This window comes from Corythoichthys intestinalis, chromosome 14, assembly GCF_030265065.1.
Source record: "Corythoichthys intestinalis isolate RoL2023-P3 chromosome 14, ASM3026506v1, whole genome shotgun sequence".
Classification (NCBI taxonomy): Eukaryota; Metazoa; Chordata; class Actinopteri; order Syngnathiformes; family Syngnathidae; genus Corythoichthys; species Corythoichthys intestinalis.
Window position 1 is genome coordinate 22,970,009 of NC_080408.1, and position 19,158 is coordinate 22,989,166.

At 40.2% G+C, this 19,158-nt stretch overlaps 1 protein-coding gene across 2 annotated transcripts in view; it reads right to left on the reverse strand.

The window, feature by feature from the left end:
* Positions 1–546: 546 nt before the first annotated feature.
* si:dkeyp-68b7.12 (rho GTPase-activating protein 30) overlaps positions 547–19,158 on the reverse strand; it is a 30,700-nt gene continuing 12,088 nt past the window's right edge. For both annotated transcript variants that reach the window (XM_057858418.1, XM_057858417.1), the window contains exons 10-14: positions 14,397–14,468; positions 13,860–14,306; positions 13,626–13,786; positions 8,414–9,009; positions 547–4,281 (exon numbers count right to left, since the gene is read on the reverse strand). In XM_057858418.1, the coding sequence (XP_057714401.1) occupies positions 1,923–4,281; positions 8,414–9,009; positions 13,626–13,786; positions 13,860–14,306; positions 14,397–14,468 (3,635 nt within the window). In that variant the 3' untranslated portion in view covers positions 547–1,922. The remainder of the gene's footprint in view (positions 4,282–8,413; positions 9,010–13,625; positions 13,787–13,859; positions 14,307–14,396; positions 14,469–19,158) is intronic.

The window sequence follows — 19,158 nt, forward strand, 5'->3', positions numbered from 1 at the left end:
TTAAATAATTAGTTTTTGTTCATTAAACGTGCATCTCTAGCCAATGCTGAATCTGAATAAATACATTGAACACACACACAAACACACACAAAAAATTGTGGGTGTGGGGGCGTTACTTCGCGTTTTTTTACTTATCGCAGCGGGTTCTGGTCCCCATTAACCGTGAAAAACGAGGGATCAATGTTATATTTATTTGTGTGTATCATTCATCTTCCAAGCTGCTTATGCATCCTGACACGTGACTACACACAAAATGACTACACGTAACAAAGAATAAAAAATGGGCAAACTACATCATTAATGTATTTTTTAAGTAAATGAAATTGCAGACAGGTAATACAAACCCAGTTTAATTCATATATTCATTGTTTAAAACCTGTACATATACTGTACTTGCAGTGATAGAAAACTGAAGCTAGCACAAGTTCGGTCAAGACTAACGATATCAAAACTATTTAGCTGTACAAAATATTGAAATTCTTTTGTAAATGTATGAGCTCACCAAAAATCAGTGCATGCACATCCAGGGTTTTCCCATAAGCGGAGTTTAAGGGGTGGGGGGGGCAAGGGGGCCAGGCCCCCTGGTGGCCGAAAAATGTCATTGCATGTAATTGACTTTCCTATACTGTGTATGATTTTAAAATTTAGAATTTTCTGGTAAAATGTTGTCTATAAAACTTGTAAAACAGTAAAACAAACAACAAAAATGAATGAAATGAAGAAAAAAAAGCACCTTAGACGGTGATTTGCTTTGCTTAGCCAAAACCACCTGAGGACCAAAGAGGCAAGATGGATATACGGAATTTTTTAAAACCTAAACTTTCAAAAGCGACAACAACTACTGAGCAAGAACCAAGGATTGAAAATGTGGACCATCAAACGCTAGGGACCACCATCGAAATGGTGAGCGGACTTTCAATTTGCCCCACTAAAGACGCTAATTTTACAACAGAGCCACCACCAGTGACTTGCCAATGTAGTTACCCCCGTCAAAAATTCTGTCCCCTGTCCGCCGGAGCGCACACACATATTAGTTATGAGTTATGTCGACTTAAAAAAGTCATTTGAAGCCAGAAAAGAACCACAGTTATAAATTTTGGACATCAACGTTTATTAAACTGGAGAAACTCCATACAGGACTTGAATTACAGTAATAACAGTTATAGGTCACTCTACGAGTAAAAGAGTGAAACTTTGCCTTTTTTTACGTTCAGTACGTATGTTACGTTATACGACAGATGGATGGGCCATGTTTTAAAACCTCGTAGATAACTACATCATCAAAACATGGAAATCAAGCAAATCAGTGCTGCACAGCGGGTCCGCCCAGGGCATACAATATTTGACGAGGGTAACTACATTGGCACGACACTGGCGGGCGTACCATATTCAATGGATGATGATCTTGGCGAAAAGTATAGCTGTCCTAGGCAGCCTGATTTAAAATTCCCCTCAAGAATGATGGTAAACATAATCAATAATAAAATAATCTTATTATTATAAATATTCTTGTTAGTTAATTTTATTGTTGACACTGCGTTTTGGGGTCATCAACATGTTGTGCCCCTCCTGTCTCAAAAGTCAAACTCCGCCTATGGGTATTCCATAGAAATACACTGCACAGAATGATTCCAATATAGATGCTCGAAGGTGTAAGTTTAAGATATATTTAACATGTACTGGAAAAGTACATATCCTGTTTGAATTATGATTGGGATTTCATGTTTTATTCCCAGCATGAGGTTTGTGTAAAACTGTACTCGGGCTGAATTTTGCCATTTAGCTCTGTGTTAGAGAACAGTATAAAGAATAGTTAGAATGGGCATTCAAAAACGTTGTACAAAGTGCATGATTTGTCCATCCTAAAATTCACTCGAAACGCCAATATCCAAAACTTTTGTGAATAATGCAACTTTGAAATGTCATTGGAATTCAACCCCCTTGTCCCGTTGCCGTTCCCGCTCGCTTTCACGCTCCTTTTCTCGCCTCAAAGTAGCTATAGCGACAGCCTCGTCGAAGCACATGCTGAGCGGGCTGTTTCGGGGCGAGTCCTTGCCGCAGGTGGCACCGACATCATCTGGCGTGTCGGCATCCCTCCTCTCTCGCTGTTGTTGCTGTTGTCGAAGACTCCGGGCAACCAATTTACAGTGTTGGGGCTTGGGTGGGACAATTGGTACCGCTTTCACTTGGTAAACGTTGGGCAATTTTGAGATAACCAGCTTCCTTCCTACTCCTCGATCCTCAAACCTCATACCTTCTCTGTACTCCAGAATATCAGATCTGACATCTTTCTGGGGTGTATCTCGAAGACTTGGTGTCACTATCACTTCTTCACAATTGGGTTTGTTCTCGATGGGTACCAACTTTTCGCTTAGGGTACATTCTTCTTTGGGTAACTTTAGTCCTTGCTCTTCAAACTTTACATTTTCTTGGGACTCCGCAACATATTTAAGGGGTGTGTCTCCACGACTTGGTGTCACTGTCACTTCCTCACAAATGAGTTTGTTTTCTTCACGTACCAACTTTTCCTCAACAGTAAATTCTGGTTCACACCACTTTGGTTCTTGCTCCTCAGTCCTTGCAGCTTCTTCAAACTTGGGAAAATCCTCTTTCAGGGGTTCATCGCCAATACTTAGTGACACTGTCAGTTCCCCACAAATGGGTTTGTCATTTTCAGTCTCCAAATTCTCCTGAAGAGTAACTTCCGGGTCACACCTCTCTGATCCTTGCTCCTCAACCTTCACAGCAAATCCGGACCGCGCAACATCAGAACTGACAACTTTCAGGGTTGCATCTCTAAAACTCGGTGTAACTGTCACTTCCTCACAAATGGGCTTTTCTTCTTCACGCACAAACGTTTTCTTAATAATAAAATCTGATTCACACTTCTCTGGTCCTTGCTCCTCAATGCTCATGGCTTCTCCAATCTCTGGAACTTCCGCCCTGACCTCTTTCAGGGGTATATCTCTAAGACTTGGCGTCACTATCACTTCCTCACAAATTGGTTTGTCTTCTTCAGGCACCAAATTTTCCTTGACAGGAACATCTTGTTCACATCTGTCTGGAACTTGTTCATCAAGCTTCCTGTCTTCTCCGGACAGTGGGATGTCAGACCTGATCTCTCTCAGTGGTATATCTCTAAGGCTTGACTTTGCTGTCACTTCTTCACCAACAGGTTTTTCATCTTCAGTCAACAAATTCTCCTGAACAGTAGCTTCTGGTTCGCACTTCTCTGGTCCTTGCTCCTCAAACGTCACAGCTTCTCCAGCCCCCGAAACAATAGGCCTGAGAAGTTTCAGGGGTGTATCTATAAGACTTGGTGTCACTGTCAGTTCCTCACTAATAGGTTTCACTTCTATAGACACAAATCTTTCCTTAACAGTAACATCTAGTTCACACCTTTCTAGTTCTTGCTCCTCAACCCTCATGGCTTCTCCAGAATCTTGAATGTCAGACCTGACCTCTTTCAGGGATCTATCTCGAAGAGTTGGTGTCACGGACATTTCCTTGCGAAAGGGTTTGTCTTCTTCAGGCACAAGCTTTTCCCGAACAGTACCTTCTTGTTCACATCTCTCTGGACCTTTCTCGTCAAGACTCACACCTTCTCTAGACTCTGATTCGTCAGACCTGACCTTTTTCAGAGGTGTATCTTCAAGACTTGGGGTCACTTCCACTTCCACACAAGTTGGTGCTTCGGGCACCAACATTTTTACAACCTCAGCTACTTGGTCAAATCTCTCTGTAGAGTTCATCTCCTTCACCTCAGTCTTCTGTCCTGGAATTGTCTCTATCTTGTTGGTCTCTTCGCTGTATTCACCCTCCACTGTCTTTCTTTCTTCTTCCTCAATCAGTTCACAAACGACCTCCTCAAGCTCCTTCCAGACTATCATGAAGTCTTCCTCCTGCGTCTTTCCTGATCTCAGTTCCTTGTTCTCTTCTTTTGAGAGATTTTTAGGCAAATTTCCTATAGTTTCAGGATTCATATCCTCTGTGTTTTTGCCATCTTCTCCCTCATCCGTGTCCTGTTTAACAGATGCTGTCACCTCTTCAGAAACATCTAGGAGCTCCTCTGCTTCGGATGTTTCTTTCTGAGCACAACCAGAAACAGAGTAGTGAAGGACCTCTTCTTCCTGTCTTACGTTACTAACTGCTACATCATCAGTGGTGTCAACACTTGATTCATCTGTGTGCTCTTGCATTGCTAAGTCTAGACATTGGTTTGATGGCATTTCTAAGGAGAAAGGTTCAGGCCCAGCTTCCTTCATTATGAGATCTTCATTCCTGCACAGAAAAGAAACAATTACAGTTTGTATTCAGGTTCTACAGGTTCTATAACAAGTGGTTTGTAGAAATTTAGCCATCCATTTTAGAAAACATGGGCAGCTCAGTGTCTGTTTTCGATTTCTTATATTTCCCATTTCTGCACAGAATTTTGGAATGCTGGAGACATGCGTACCAACAAATGAGTTTTGTTCCCTCATCTGTGGTCAGTACAAGCCAAGGCTAGATTCTCATGAGCGATTATTGTTTGGTGTGGGTAGTTTATTGTTCTCCCTGATCTTCTCAGAAAACAGACAGGTCCAACAATATTGAATGTGTTCATTTATAGTCGCTCAATTAGGAAGTTCACTGAAGCTAGCTATTCCTGGACACAAACAAAGGAGTAACTAGTTGTGTAGAGTGTTTGTGCCACATGTCTAACAAATCATTCACCAAAATAAAATTTTGAGAAGAATTTGCAATCACAATTTAGTTACTACACAAATTAAGTGTTAGCCTTCCATTTCTTATTCTGCTACATACTCAATCTTCTACTTTGTGATTTCTGGCAGTGTTTAAGCCCTACGGCACCATGCTGCCTTTCACAGGTAAGTTACGGTACTATGATACCATTACATGGTACTATTCGACATCAATTTAGGTGTAGTGTGCTTGCTGTTAGTCATTTCAAGTACACTTCGTGTGAGAGGAGATTGCAAAGTGATTTTTTTGGGGGGTCACGTGAGGTCGTACATTTAAAAAATCTTAAGATATTAAGCCACTGTGCCAAACACACTTAACTAATATGCAGAAAATGTCAACAACCTGGTGCGGATGTTGAGTACCGTATTTTTCGGACTACAAGTCGCACCTGAGTATAAGTCGCACAAGCCATAAAATGCCCAACGAAGAGGAAAAAAAAAACATGTACAAGTCGCACCTGAGTATAAGTCGCATTTTTGGGGGAAATTTGCTTGATAAAATCCAACACATAGAACAGACATGTCATCTTGAAAGGCACTTTAATATAAAAATACAATAGAGAACAACATTCGGAATAAGTGCACAGTGTACAGTGCATGAACAACGAAATGCGAATATACTGTCTCACCAGGACGCTACGGCTCGGTCCTGGCTATTCAGCGGGCTAAACTCCCAAATGACGATGCTGAACGTCCATATAATTTGCTGAATCAATTTCGTCCTCGATACCAAACAGGTTCGCATCGACGTAAATAAATGATAATTAGTAGTGGTGTCAACAATAATCGATGCGGCGATGCATCCCGATGCGGGGCATGGACGATTCGAGTCGATGCGGGCAACAAGCCGAATCGATTCAGCGCATTTTAAAATATATAAGTACGTTCAAAAATCTTCCCTGCGCAATTCCGGTGATGCAACGGATTTGGTTTACCCATTTGTATTATTATTGTCATGTTTCATTTTTTACACACGCATAACTCTGGTCAAGTTTCCCACCAACCTCTTAGAAGCCAAAATGTCTCCAGATGTCTACTTTCAATGTCTTAGGTGCATCAATAATCTTTCTCACTCCCTCTTTCTCCGCTTTAGCCATTGTTATGTTATGTCCTATCTCGTAGAGGTTAGATGGTCGGGCCCAAAATGTTAAGCATTCACGTTCGGGACAGGTCGGGCCGCCGCGCCGACTAATAAATTATAAAAAAAATAAATAAAAAAAAGGGATAAAACCGAGAGCAGGCTCTCTGTATTGTGCAATTGCTTGTGCAAGCACATGAATGCCATGGCGCCGCTCGCTTTTCTTCTTCTCCTCCCACTGTGGCGCTTGCGATTCGTTACGAAAGACACTTTTATTCATGCACACAAAGGCAAGACAAATGTGATCCTTTTGAATCTTCTCCTCTGTGTGTTTTTTTTTTATATTAAACTTTCCTGCCGTTATTTCGTTGTGTAAATGCTTTTATAATGCTCATAAAAATATGTAGACTATTTAAACATTAAGAAAACTTGAGAATTCGTTACGAAGGACACCTTTATTTATGCAGACAAAGGCAACAGAAATGTTATCCTTTTGAATCTTCTCCTGTTTTTTAAAAAAAATTTATATTAAACTTTGGCTGGATTTTTTAGGCCCGATCTAACCTCTATTGCACATATATAGTGGGCTGGGCCTACATTTTACTTTTGTTCTACATTGCAATTTAGTTGATGTTTTGTTTGCAACTGAACTGATCCCTGGATTGATATTGCGATAAAGATGCTGCTGCACTTCAATATTTTCTTTGTCGTTTTCTTTAATATTTACTTGAATATTTTTATTGATGGGTCGTTGTGACTAAAATACAGTGACTGTTATTACTGATTTTGCACAGGAGTTCAGATGTTGTCCTGTGTGAAAGGCTGCTACTGTGTGTAAGAAAAAGAAAAAGGCCCTGGTCTCATTCAAAGCACTAATTAAATGCTGTGATGTTTTATATATATATATATATAATATATATATATGAAAGCATTTTCATTTGACTTCAACCAGGAGTGACACAAGAGCCAATAAAAAGTTGTTTAATGTTTGACCGCTTGTGTTCTCTAATGTTTCACGAAAAATATGCTTTGCTTTCGAATTTTAATGCATCCCAGGCTTTAATGCATCGCGATGCATTGCCGAATCGAACCGAATCGTGACCCTCTGAATCGAATCGAATCGAATTGTGGCCCTCATAATCGTAATCGAATCGAATCGTGAGGGCAGTGTTGATGCACACCTCTAATAATTAGGTGCTTTTACAGCAATGACATGACACAAACGGTTAGCATGCGTTCGCTAGCATTAGCGCATCGTTCAAACAACCACACAACTGGCTCTAAATGTCCGATCGCGGGTGGAAAACACACAACAACAACAGAAAAGATGACACACACAGGCGTTGCCTCGGTAGAGATATTTTATAAGCATAAACAATGAACGTAGGTTCGCAGCCGTGTTTCTCTCTCGCTAACTCGCCCACTCACTCAGAGCTACGTAGCTGTCGGTCTTCTTCTGGCGTGTGAGCGCTCTTCTTCACGTAAACAAGTGCAAGTGCGCCCCCATGTGGGCATGAAAGCGCCACAAACTAAAAGCATGCATTTCAATATAAAAAAGTCAATAATACAATTGAACACTCATTGCCAAAGGCAGAACGCGAACGTGGCCATAGCTACTAAGTTATTCAGATAACTATAGCATAAAGAACATGCTAACAAGTTTACCAAACCATCAGTGTCACTCCAAAACAACAAAATAACATGTGAAATGATATCATGATTAGGGCTGTCAAAATTATCGCATTAACGGGCGGTAATTCATTTTTTTAATTAATCACTTTAAAATATTTGACGCAATTAACGCACATGCCCCGCTCAAACATATTAAAATGACAGCACAATGTCATGCCCACTTGTTACCTGTGTTTTTTACCTCCCTCTGCTGGCGCTTTGGTGCGACTGAATTTATGGGTTTAAGCACCATGAACATTGTGTAATTATTGACATCAACAATGGCGAGTTATTAGTTTATTTTTTGATTGAAAATTTTACAAATTTTATTAAAACGAAAATGTTAAGAGGGTTTTTGATATAAAACTTCTATAACTTTTACTAACATTTATCTTTTAAGAACTACAAGTATCAATGGATCGCTTTAACAGAATGTTAATATTAATGCCATCTTGTTGATTTATTGTTATAATAAACAAATACAGTACTTATGTACAGTATGTTGAATCTATATAGCCGTCTTGCGTCTTATCTTTCCATTCCAATAATAGTCTACAGAAAAATATGGCATATTTTATCGATGGTTTGAATTGCGATTAATTACGATTAATTAATTTTTAAGCTGTGATTAACTTGATTAAAAATTTTAATCGTTTGACAGCCCTAATCATAATGTGTTAATAATTTCACACATAAGTCGCTCCTGAGTATAAGTCGCACCCCCAGCCAAAGTATGAAAAAAACTGCGACTTATAATCCGAAAAATACGGTAATGTGCTAATGTGTTTCTAGTTCTGGAAATATTGTCCGCCCTCTGCTGGGTGCTCTTTCAGAGAGCTAAGTTATTGTTTTTTTCTTTCTTAATCATTATTTCCTTCATGTCATTTAAGGCATTTTATATTTTCAAGCAAGTGCTTTTCACCTTAGACTCTTGTCCTCTTGGTCCTTAAGTCTTTCTTCGTTTTGTGGTATTGTGTTTTCGCCTACGTCTGCGTCATCCTGGCTCTTATCGCTATTATTTTGTTGTTTGGCCGTACAGCATTCAGGGTTAAATTCCATTTCTTCAGATGACTCGTCCACGGAAACGTTTTCAGCAGTACTAGCTGGAACATTGTCCGGCTCAAGATCACTTGGGCTGCTTAGAAAGAAGTCCGCAGGAAGGCTTGTAGCAAGCAAGCTGCTTTCTTCATCACTGCTATAGTAGTGGACAGCATCGTCATCTTCCGTGTTATCTCCGTCATCAGTGCAACACTCCCCTGGTTCACAAACAGGTGAGGTCATGTAAGGCAAGCTTAGGGATTTTCCATGCCGTTCATTCGCATCAACACTGGGCGGCCGGTGGGACTTGAGCTTGTTTTGATCGTTTGTGCTGGGGCTGGTGCTCAGGCTCGTGTTGGGCCCCTCGGTGTAAGGCAATGGTTGCTCCATGAGTTCGTACTCGTCGTCGGAATAACCGGGAGGTTCAACAGAGAACTCGTTCATTTGAGAAGAAGAATCCGGCAAGAAGTGGACAGGGATCTAAAAAGACAAATTTTGATACTGTTGACATTTTGTGAACCCACAATACAGTTCCTGACAAAATATTCATTTTGTAGAAACAATTGCTAATAACCTGACTTTTAATTATTCAATTGGTTTCAGAAATGGCTCATATGAAAGCTAAGACCCTCCCAAATGATGTTGAATGTACAAAAATATATTTGTTTCACTGAAAAAAGATTTATCATTTAATGAAGACATAAAGGTCAAATTTTGGCAAGACAAAAGTTTTGTCGCCTACAGAAAGTAGTGTGAAAATTGAATAAAAAATGTACTTCAAATTGGGGTTGTTCCGATCATGTTTTTTTGCTCCCGATCCGATCCCGATCGTTTTAGTTTGAGTATCTGCCGATCCTGATATTTCCCGATCCGATTGCTTTTTTTTGCTCCCGATTCAATTCCAATCATTCCCGATACTTTTTCCCGATCATATACATTTTGGCAATGCATTTAAAAAAAAAAAAGAATACAACTCGGACGAATATATACATTCAACATACAGTACATAAGTACTGTATTTGTTTATTATGACAATAAATCCTCAAGATGGCATTTACATTATTAACATTCTTTCTGTGAGAGGGATCCACGGATAGAAAGACTTGTAATTCTTAAAGGATAAATGTGACTTTGTATATAGTGACTAGCTATTGCCATCTAGTGTATTTGTTGAGCTTTCAGTAAATGAAGTGCAACCATGACTGTGCGTAGGGGCACCAATTGATATATCTTCTCTGCTTTGGGAAATAACACATGGTGTTAAGAAAAAGATCAACTACTACCTTACTTCCCCACATTGCTTTCCATGATATTTCTAATTGTGGAGAGAGGGATTTTAAAGCTTTAGCCAATTATAAAAAGGCTCCAAAGACTGCCTAAATTCACTCTACTCATTTTACGTTATCTTTTAGCTCGATATGCAAGTAAAACGGCACCATTATAGATTGAACACGACAATGCGTGAGTGGGTCGTGCAGCGCATGCGTTAATGCCGTTAAATAATTTTACGTGATTAATTCAAAAAAGATTAATTACCGCCGTTAACGCGATAAATTTGATAGCCTTACTCTGAGCTAAAACTAAAGACTCTGGATGAGTGTAATACATTTTGTCTGTAACGTTAAATACAAATAGAAAACAATTTCATTAAAAAATATAAATATATTAAAAGGCATGTCCGATATTTTTTTGCCGATTCCGATTCTTTGAAAATGACGTGATCGGACCCGATCGATCGGCATCCTGATCGATCAGGACATCTTTACTTCAAATACAAAAATATGTTACATAACATAAGCGAATTAAGTAGTGGTGCTGTGAGATCCAAATGTAATATTTTGTATGCTTCCATGGGCTTGAAGGACTGCATCCATGCGGTTCGGCAAGGATTCATACAATTTATTGATGAAGTCATCAGGAACATCAAAAAGAGCAGTCTTGCATGCCTCCAATAGTTCATCAACATTCTTGGCTTTCGTCTTCCATGCTTCCTCTTTCATCCTACTCCACACATGCTCCATGATGTTCATGTCTGGTGACTGGGCTGGCCAGTCCTGGAGGTACATGATTGAAGTATGCGATGGAGCACCATCCTGCTGCAGAATTTGTCCCTTTTTATGGTTAGGAATGTGAGAAGCAGCTAATAACACCATTTACCATTAACACCATTTGTTGATATTTCAGACTATTTATGTTGCCTTCCTACCTGCAGATCTCTCGCACACCCCCATACTGGATGTAACCTCAGACCATGATTTTGCCACCACCAAACTTCACTGTTTTCTGAGTGAATCTCGGATCCATGCGGGCTCCAGTAGGTCCCCTGCAATATTTGCGGGGACTGTGGTGTAATTCAATGGAAGATTCATCTGAAAAATCCCCCTTTTGCCGCAAAAACAGTGAAGTTTGGTGGTGGCAAAATCATGGTCTGAGGTTACATCAACTATGAGTGTGTGCGAGAGATCGGCAGGGTGGAAGGCAACATAAATAGTCTGAAATATCAACAAATATTAGCTGCCTCTTACATTCCTAACCATAAAAAGGGACAAATTCTGCAGCAGGGTGGTGCTCCATCGCATACTTCAATCAAGATCCTCCAGGACTGGCCAGCCCATTCACCAGACATGAACATCATTGAGCATGTCTGGGGTAGGATGAAAGAGGAAGCATGGAAGACGAAAGCCAAGAATGTTGATGAACTCTGGGAGGCATGCAAGACTGCTTTCTTTGATGTTCCTGATGACTTCATCCATAAATTGTAAGAATCCTTGCCGAACCGCATGGATGCAGTCCTTCAAGCCAATGGAAGTCATACAAAATATTACATTTGGATCTCACAGCACCACTACTTAATTCGCTTATGGTATACATATTTTTGTATTTGAAGTATATTTTTTGTTCAACTCTCACACTACTTTCTGTAGGCGACAAAACTTCTGTCTTGCCAAAATTTGACCTTTATGTCTTCATTAAATGATAAATCTTTTTTCAGTGAAACAAATATATTTTTGTACATTCAACATTATTTGGGAAGCTCTTAGCTTTCATATAAGCCATTTCTGAAACCAATTGAATAATTAAAAGTCAGGTTATTAGCAATTGTTTCTACAAAACGGATAAGCGACAAGACTTTTGTCAGGGACTGTATATTCCAGGCACTGTACACCTTGAACTATATGACATATAATCATAAGCAAGCTAACATTTAAATTTTAAGTCTAACTTAAGGTCAGATATTAAGCAAGCTAAGGTATTTTAGGCTAAGATTAACTCTTTGGGTCACTGGTAACTTAAAGGAACCCACTGTCCAAGGTATCAACAACTCTTAGACAGGACCTTTATTTATTATTTAAAAAATCCTTCTATATTGGGCAAAGACAGGCCAAGGTCTTAGGGTGAGGAAAAGATTATTTGTCCCACGTCTTAAATAAAATCTATTACTACTTGGTACTCCAATCTAAGTCCATATTTCTTGATTTAAGTACTTGGCAAGACCTCGATCTTCTGATCTAAATCTTGGCAGTCCTTGATCTTCTTGTATTTACTTTTCTTGTATTGGTCTTTCTTATTTTGTTCAAAGATACACCTAGGACTTTAAGGATTTGGACATTTGGCTCAATCAGTCTATGTTTGTCAAATAGATAGCACATGACAAGCTAAAACCGTTTGTCTTAAGCCTAAGGTCTTTAAACGGTTTCAAACAAGGCCCATGTTGTTATGGTTGTCTGGTTACACAAGAACTATCTTCAGACAACATTTTCCGTTAAAAATAATATTTACAGCTAGGGGTGTAACGGTACACAAAAATCTCGGTTCGGTACATACCTCGGTTTTGAGGTCACGGTTCGGTTCATTTTCGGTACAGTAAGAAAACAAAATGCAAAATATAAATGTGCTATTTGTTTATTACACACTTTTGTGCTTTCAACAATAGGAACATTAGCCTATACAAAGCTAGAATCCTGCTCAAAAAGTAGCGGGTATTTAAAAATAATAATCCAACAACAATTTGCCTTTCAGACCTCGCGTATTGTTCAGCTTTCTTTCTGAAAGAAGGAAGAAAAAAGATGTCCTCTGCAATCCCAATGACAAAGATTTTAACATGTATTTTACAAATGAAATGCCTCAATTAATCTTTTTTTTTCTCATGAATGGTTTTCAAAAGCTTTATTGGTGGATTTTCTCAAGTCAAACCACCACACAGAAATTAATAAATTTAATTGTGTAAGCAGGATCTGTGTATTATTCTTATTATTTAATTACAGGTGTTTTAGCTTATTTCAATTTATTTTATTTAAATGGGCTATTATTTATTTTATTATGTGTTTATATTTTACAAATGTTATGTAGTATTCATTTATATTGTATAGTTTATGTTGTATAACTTTAGTTCCTATGTGAATATTAGTTCCTACTTGTTTTGTTGTGGTTGGAGGGTTTTGTATTGAACACGGGGCCATGTGGGTTATTATTAGAGCAGAGAAGACAGCAGTAAATCAGCAAAGCAATGTCAACTGTGCCCTGATCTACCACTCAAGAAATCTGATGGACTCAAAAAGTGGGTTACGATTGCATATTAGTTTGAAAATTGACCGGATCCACTGTATTTTTACACGAGTCTGCCCGATCCTAGCTAGTAGTATTGACGCAGGAGGGCCGCGTCTCACGTCAAATTATAAACTCTGCCGTTCTTTTTACGTGCGTTGCGTTGAGCCGCTTCTGGGACGCGTCTACATGCGGCTGCACTGCGACTGGTGTGCATTGGCTGATTGACTTCAACGCTTTAAACGCTTTAACGTTTCACTGCGTTCTCGCGGCAGCAACGTTGTCGCGCCGTTGACGTTTCTGGGTTATATAGTGTCCAAGTTGGTCCTCATTATAGTAAAGAAGATGGGGTAAATATAATCTACACAAAGAAACTGTAACCCGATCGACTCACAGTCTCGAAAAGTAAGGGTTACATTACGTCAGAAACCGGTTCGGTACGCCTCCGATCCGAACCGAGCACCCCGTTCCGAAACGGTTCAATACAAATACATGTACCGTTACACCCTTATTAACAAACCAATGCAGCTACAGACCAAAATCACAATTACCTGACAGGAAATGCTACAGTCCATGTGATCTAGGAATTCAAAGCTGTCTTGAATGTAGCCTGAAAGCTCCTGGTCATCCTGCTGTTGCACATCCGTGGAGTTTATATCAGAAGAGGCAAAAACATTGTCCTCGCTTTTGGCTTCTGCAGCTCCTTGCATATCTGCAATTGAGAATTTTTTAAAATTAAACATAAACTAGTGGCATCAAAGGATTTTTTTGGGGGGGGACTATACCTTCGTAGGGATCTTGTTGATAAACATCATCATCAACATGGTAATTCAGGCTTTCTGCATGTGTTTCTTCTGCTGCTGGCTCTGATCTACAGTCTTCCTTAACTGGTACCTCATTCTTTTCCTCTTCTTCCTTGTCAACTAATGTATTTGCATCTTCATCAAGAACAATTTCCTTCTTGATTGACACCACTTGGTTCTCTTTCTTTGCTTTCCTTACTTCTTCAACTTTCAACTCCAGTCTTCCAATGTCCTTCGTCCCCACATTATCTCCTCCCTCCTTATCACCTTCAAGAGCCGTGTACGTGCCCTGAGTGCCCCCGCTTACAAGTCCTGTCCCCCTGCGGTAGGTCACGGCATATTCACTTCTGCTTAATGGACTAGGTGTGGCTGAAACTTCCAAGCCGGAGATTTTGGTGGATCGAGATGTTTGTAGAGGACGTATGGGCTCTGGAATGAAAGGAACAATTACAGAACTGCACTTTGAGGTTCATGAATCTCTCAGTGAGATGACTGTGGCGATGATAAAAAGAGAAGCACCTTCATTGCTATATGACGGAATGCTGAGGGAGTCCATGCTTCGGGCTGGTCGCAACACTGGTCTTTCCTTCTCTATACGTAAAAAATATCGTAGTTGTGATACTAACAAGACTTACTGTCAAACCCCATGAGGAGGAGCCGCATGAGTCAAGCAGTTTGGGTCAACATTTTTGGGACAAGAAAGCAAAATTTGTCGCAACGATCTGGCAGGCATGCGGTTTTATTGCCGCATTGTAATTGTTCTCTTTGGGGGACTGAAATGTAATGAAATCTATTGGTTGCTGTGTAAGATTTCCAATTAAAATAATAACATCCTAAATCATTAGCATTTTGGAGCTTCTGAATGATTTGAGGGCTGATGTGGAATCAGTTACAAGAGTCATTCCATAACACCAATTCAAAAAAGTCCTATCAACTGTAAAATTTCTTGGATCCGCGTCATTTAACCCTTTCATGCATAATTTCTTTTTTCTTAAGCGTTTTAATTACATTCATCTTTGACAGGGGTCTCAAACCAGCGGCCCACAGAACAATATTTTGTTGCCCCCATTTGACATCCGATTGTCGTTGTATTAATTTTGCCCACTCATACAGTGAGGAGCAGAAGTATTTGCACCCATTGTGACTTTGCAAGTTCACCCACTTAGAAAATAGCTAGAGGTCTAAAATTTCACTTATACAGTGGGGCAAGTAAGTATTTAGTCAACCACCAATTGTGCAAGTTAATTGTCAACATGGGTAAACCTCAACCATCAGAGACAGAATGTGGGAAAAAAACAGAAAATCACATTATTTGATTTTTAAAGAATTTATTTCCAAATCAGAGTGGAAAATAAGTATTTGGTGACCTACAAACAAGCAAGATTTCTAGCTGTCAAAGAGGTCTAACTTCTTCGAACGAGGTCTAACGAAGCTCCACTCGTTACCTGTATTAATGGCACCTGTTTTAACTCATTATCGGTATAAAAGACACCTGTCCACAACCTCAGTCAGTCACACTCCAAACTCCACTACGGCCAAGACCAAAGAGCTGTCGAAAGACACCAGAGACAAGATTGTAGGCCTGCACCAGGCTGGGAAGACTGAATCTGCAATAGGTAAAACACTTGGTGTAAAGAAATCCACTGTGGGAGCAATTATTAGAAAATAGAAGACGTACAAGACCACTGATAATCTCCCTCGATCTGGGGCTCCAACAAGAGCTCTCAATCCGTGGCGTCAAAATGATAACAAGAACGGTGAGCAAAAATCCCAGAACCACACGGTGGGACCTAGTGAATGACCTATAGAGAGCTGGGACCACAGTAACAAAGGCTACTATCAGTAACACAATGCGGCGCCAGGGACTCAAATCCTGCACTGCCAGACGTGTCCCAGTGCTGAAGAAAGTACACGTCCAGGCCCGTCTGCGGTTCGCTAGAGAGCATTTGGATGATCCAGAAGAGGACTGGGAGAATGTGTTATGGTCAGATGAAACCAAAATAGAACTTTTTGGTAGAAACACAGGTTGTCATGTTTGGAGGAGAAAGAATACTGAATTGCATCCGGAGAACACCATACCCACTGTGAAGCATGGGGGTGGAAACATCATGCTTTGGTGCTGTTTTTCTGCAAAGGGACCAGGACGACTGATCTGTGTATAGGAAAGAATGAATGGGGCTATGTATCGAGAGATTTTGAGTGAAAATCCCTTTCCATCAGCAAGGGCATTGAAGATGAGACGTGGCTGGGTCTTTCAGCATGACAATGATCCCAAACACACAGCCGGGGCAACAAAGGAGTGGCTTCGTAAGAAGCATTTCAAGGTCCTGGAGTGGCCTAACCAGTCTCCAGATCTCAACCCCTAAGAAAATCTGTGGAGGGAGTTGAAAGTCTGTGTTGCCCAACGACAGCCCCAAAACATCATTACTCTAGAGATCTGCATGGAGGAATAGGCCAAAATACCAGCAACAGTGTGTGAAAAGCTTGTGAAGAGTTACAGTAAAAGGTTTGGCCTCCGTTATTGCCACAAAGGGTACATAACAAAGTATTGAGATGAACTTTTGGTATTGACCAAATACATTTTTTTCCCACCATGATTTGCAAATAAGTTCTTTAAAAATAAAACAATGTGATTTTCGTTTTTCTTCCCCACATTCTGTCGTTCATGGTTGAGGTTTACCCATGTTGACAATTACAGACCTCTCTAATATTTTCAAGTGGGAGAACTTGCACAATTAGTGGTTGACTAAATACTTATTTGCCCCACTGTAAATGCATTTCCACTTATCGTGACAATCTCAAAAAACGAAACAAAAAAAAAAAAAAAAACGGGAGTCACATTGTATGATTTTTCAGTAATTTAGTTGTAATCTACTGAGGTTCATAAGTATTTGCACCCCTGAGAATCAGCAATAATTATGACACTCAAAGAGTTGTCAGTCTACCTTGTAAAAAGTCCACCTTTACCCCATGGGTAACAACCCACCCACCACGCATTTGAGCTCTTTATTGTCACCTGTACACCCCACAGTCAGTCATAATCCAACGGCGACCATGGGGCAAAACCAGAGAGCTTTCGAAAGACACTAGAGAAAAAAATTGGTGAGCTCCACAAAGCTGGAAAGGCCATGGGACAATTGGAAAGCAGCATGGTGAGAATAAATCAACAGTTGCAGCAATTGTTAGAAAATGGAAAAGGCTAAACATGACTGATAATCTGCCTCGGACTGGAGCTCCATGTAAAATCTCTCCTCATGGGGCATTACTCATGATGAGAAAAAGTGAGGGCTCAGCCAAGAACTATACGGCAGGAGCTGGTCAATGACCTTAAGAGAGCTGAATGCACAGTTTCAAAAGCTACTGTCAGTAGAACACTACGGTGCAATAAGAAGGTTCCCCTGTTAAAGCAGTAATGTGAAGTAATTTCTTCACATGCCAAATAGGGTCACAAGTAAAGTAATTAAACATTGTCCGACAAATAAAGCATGAAAAAATAATTTATATGTTGTATATTTGACAAAATAATCGCGTTTCCGAAGTTCGAGCCTGAAAGGGGACGAACCCGGAAGTGATACGTCACACCGGGAAGGCGATGGCACCTCCATACATACGGCCGCCATACAAAGCCCTTCAAACAATGATTCAAACAGCGATATAAGCGATAGATCAAGCGCAAGGGAGGAGATCCAAGTTTTTGAAGAGTTGGAGGAAGAAGAAGGGATTGGAATTTTATGTTATTAGCCAGACGCTAATCAGGATGCAAACAATGTGCCCAGACTTCCTGACATGGAATGGATACAAGACCCATCGAGATTACAACATTGGTAAGATATAGGCTGTTATTATTTTCATGATTTGAAGATGCAGGCATTTGCGCATAATTTTATGTTTTTGTCTATCTGATGACATTGTAAAAAAAAACAATAATCAGACTTCATTTTCATTTTGGCAGATCCCGCAGCTCTCGTGCATACAAAATAATAATATAAAAACGTTGGGGGGAAAGAAGGAGATGAGTCGTTGTTATATCTTGACCGAGTGACCCACACGACACCTTTATAGGCTTTTACAACTTTACTCAACGTCTTGCCAAGTGACTCTGAACAACTTTTCTCTCTTTTAGTGAAGGAGTAAGGCACAAACAATAACACATCTAAATGACATGCGTACACTCGATGGTGAACTCCCGTATTACAACTAAATAATATCCACTATATCACAGTCGCCGATGGCTTTCTCCACTTTATTGTGGCAACAATAAGAAAACAAAGTGGTGTCTAATGGTGTGAGAAAATGTAGTTTTTTCACACAAGCGAACAGATTACAAAGCACCACTTCAGTGTTGTCCCGACACTACATTTCCCATGATTCACTGCGTGGCCTGCGCGCTCGCTGATTCGCTGCCAGACATTAAAAGCAACACTTGTCACCTGTCAGTGGCTCTCGCGAAGCGGTGAAACACAAACTAGAAGGCTATCAAGCGATCACCGTGAAAGAAAACGGCGAACCGTACAAATGCAATGCAATGCTTGAAGCATGAAGGTGAAAATACATAATACAAATACAAATAAATGTGCAAAAACTCACCGGCGGTGTGTGTCTCATACTGCAACGTGACCGTGAATTACCGCGACGCCGACCCGCTTATGTGCACATCCACACCCCTTTCCCGATTGACAGTGGATTAACCCTTTCGGACAAGATCGTAGATGACGCACATTTTAAACACGCTTAACCTAGCGAACGCAACGACAACTATGATCGGGGATAGCCTCGGCTAACATCGCTAGCTTATACTGTTCATTCCACAACAGTTGGCAGCTCTGCTTTGACAAAGTCATCAGTCATCTATCCAAAAATCACACATATTTTTTGGCAAATCCTTGATCATAAACAGACCGGTTAAGGAAGCAAGCATCTTTGAAGTGTTTGCAGTAGAGAACACTACTCGATGATGGCATGAAATTCATTCACTTTGTGCGAACGAAATATGTCCATTGGTGCCCTGCTATCCTTTGGCCACTCATACAACTTTTCATTTGAGTGAGAACAAAACATCGCCACTCACCGCCGTGGCATCTTACCGAGAAGCAATGCAACAAACAATACTATTCTATGGCGGACTTCCCTCGCACTTCCCGGTGTGACGTAATTTCCGAAGATTTCCGAAGATTGCCGAAGAAAAGCATTTTCGTTGTCAAGGGCGTTGCTATGGGTTAAACAAAGAATCTGGAAGGGTTGCGTTACAAAAAAAAAAATGAAAATATGCTTACAATTGTTT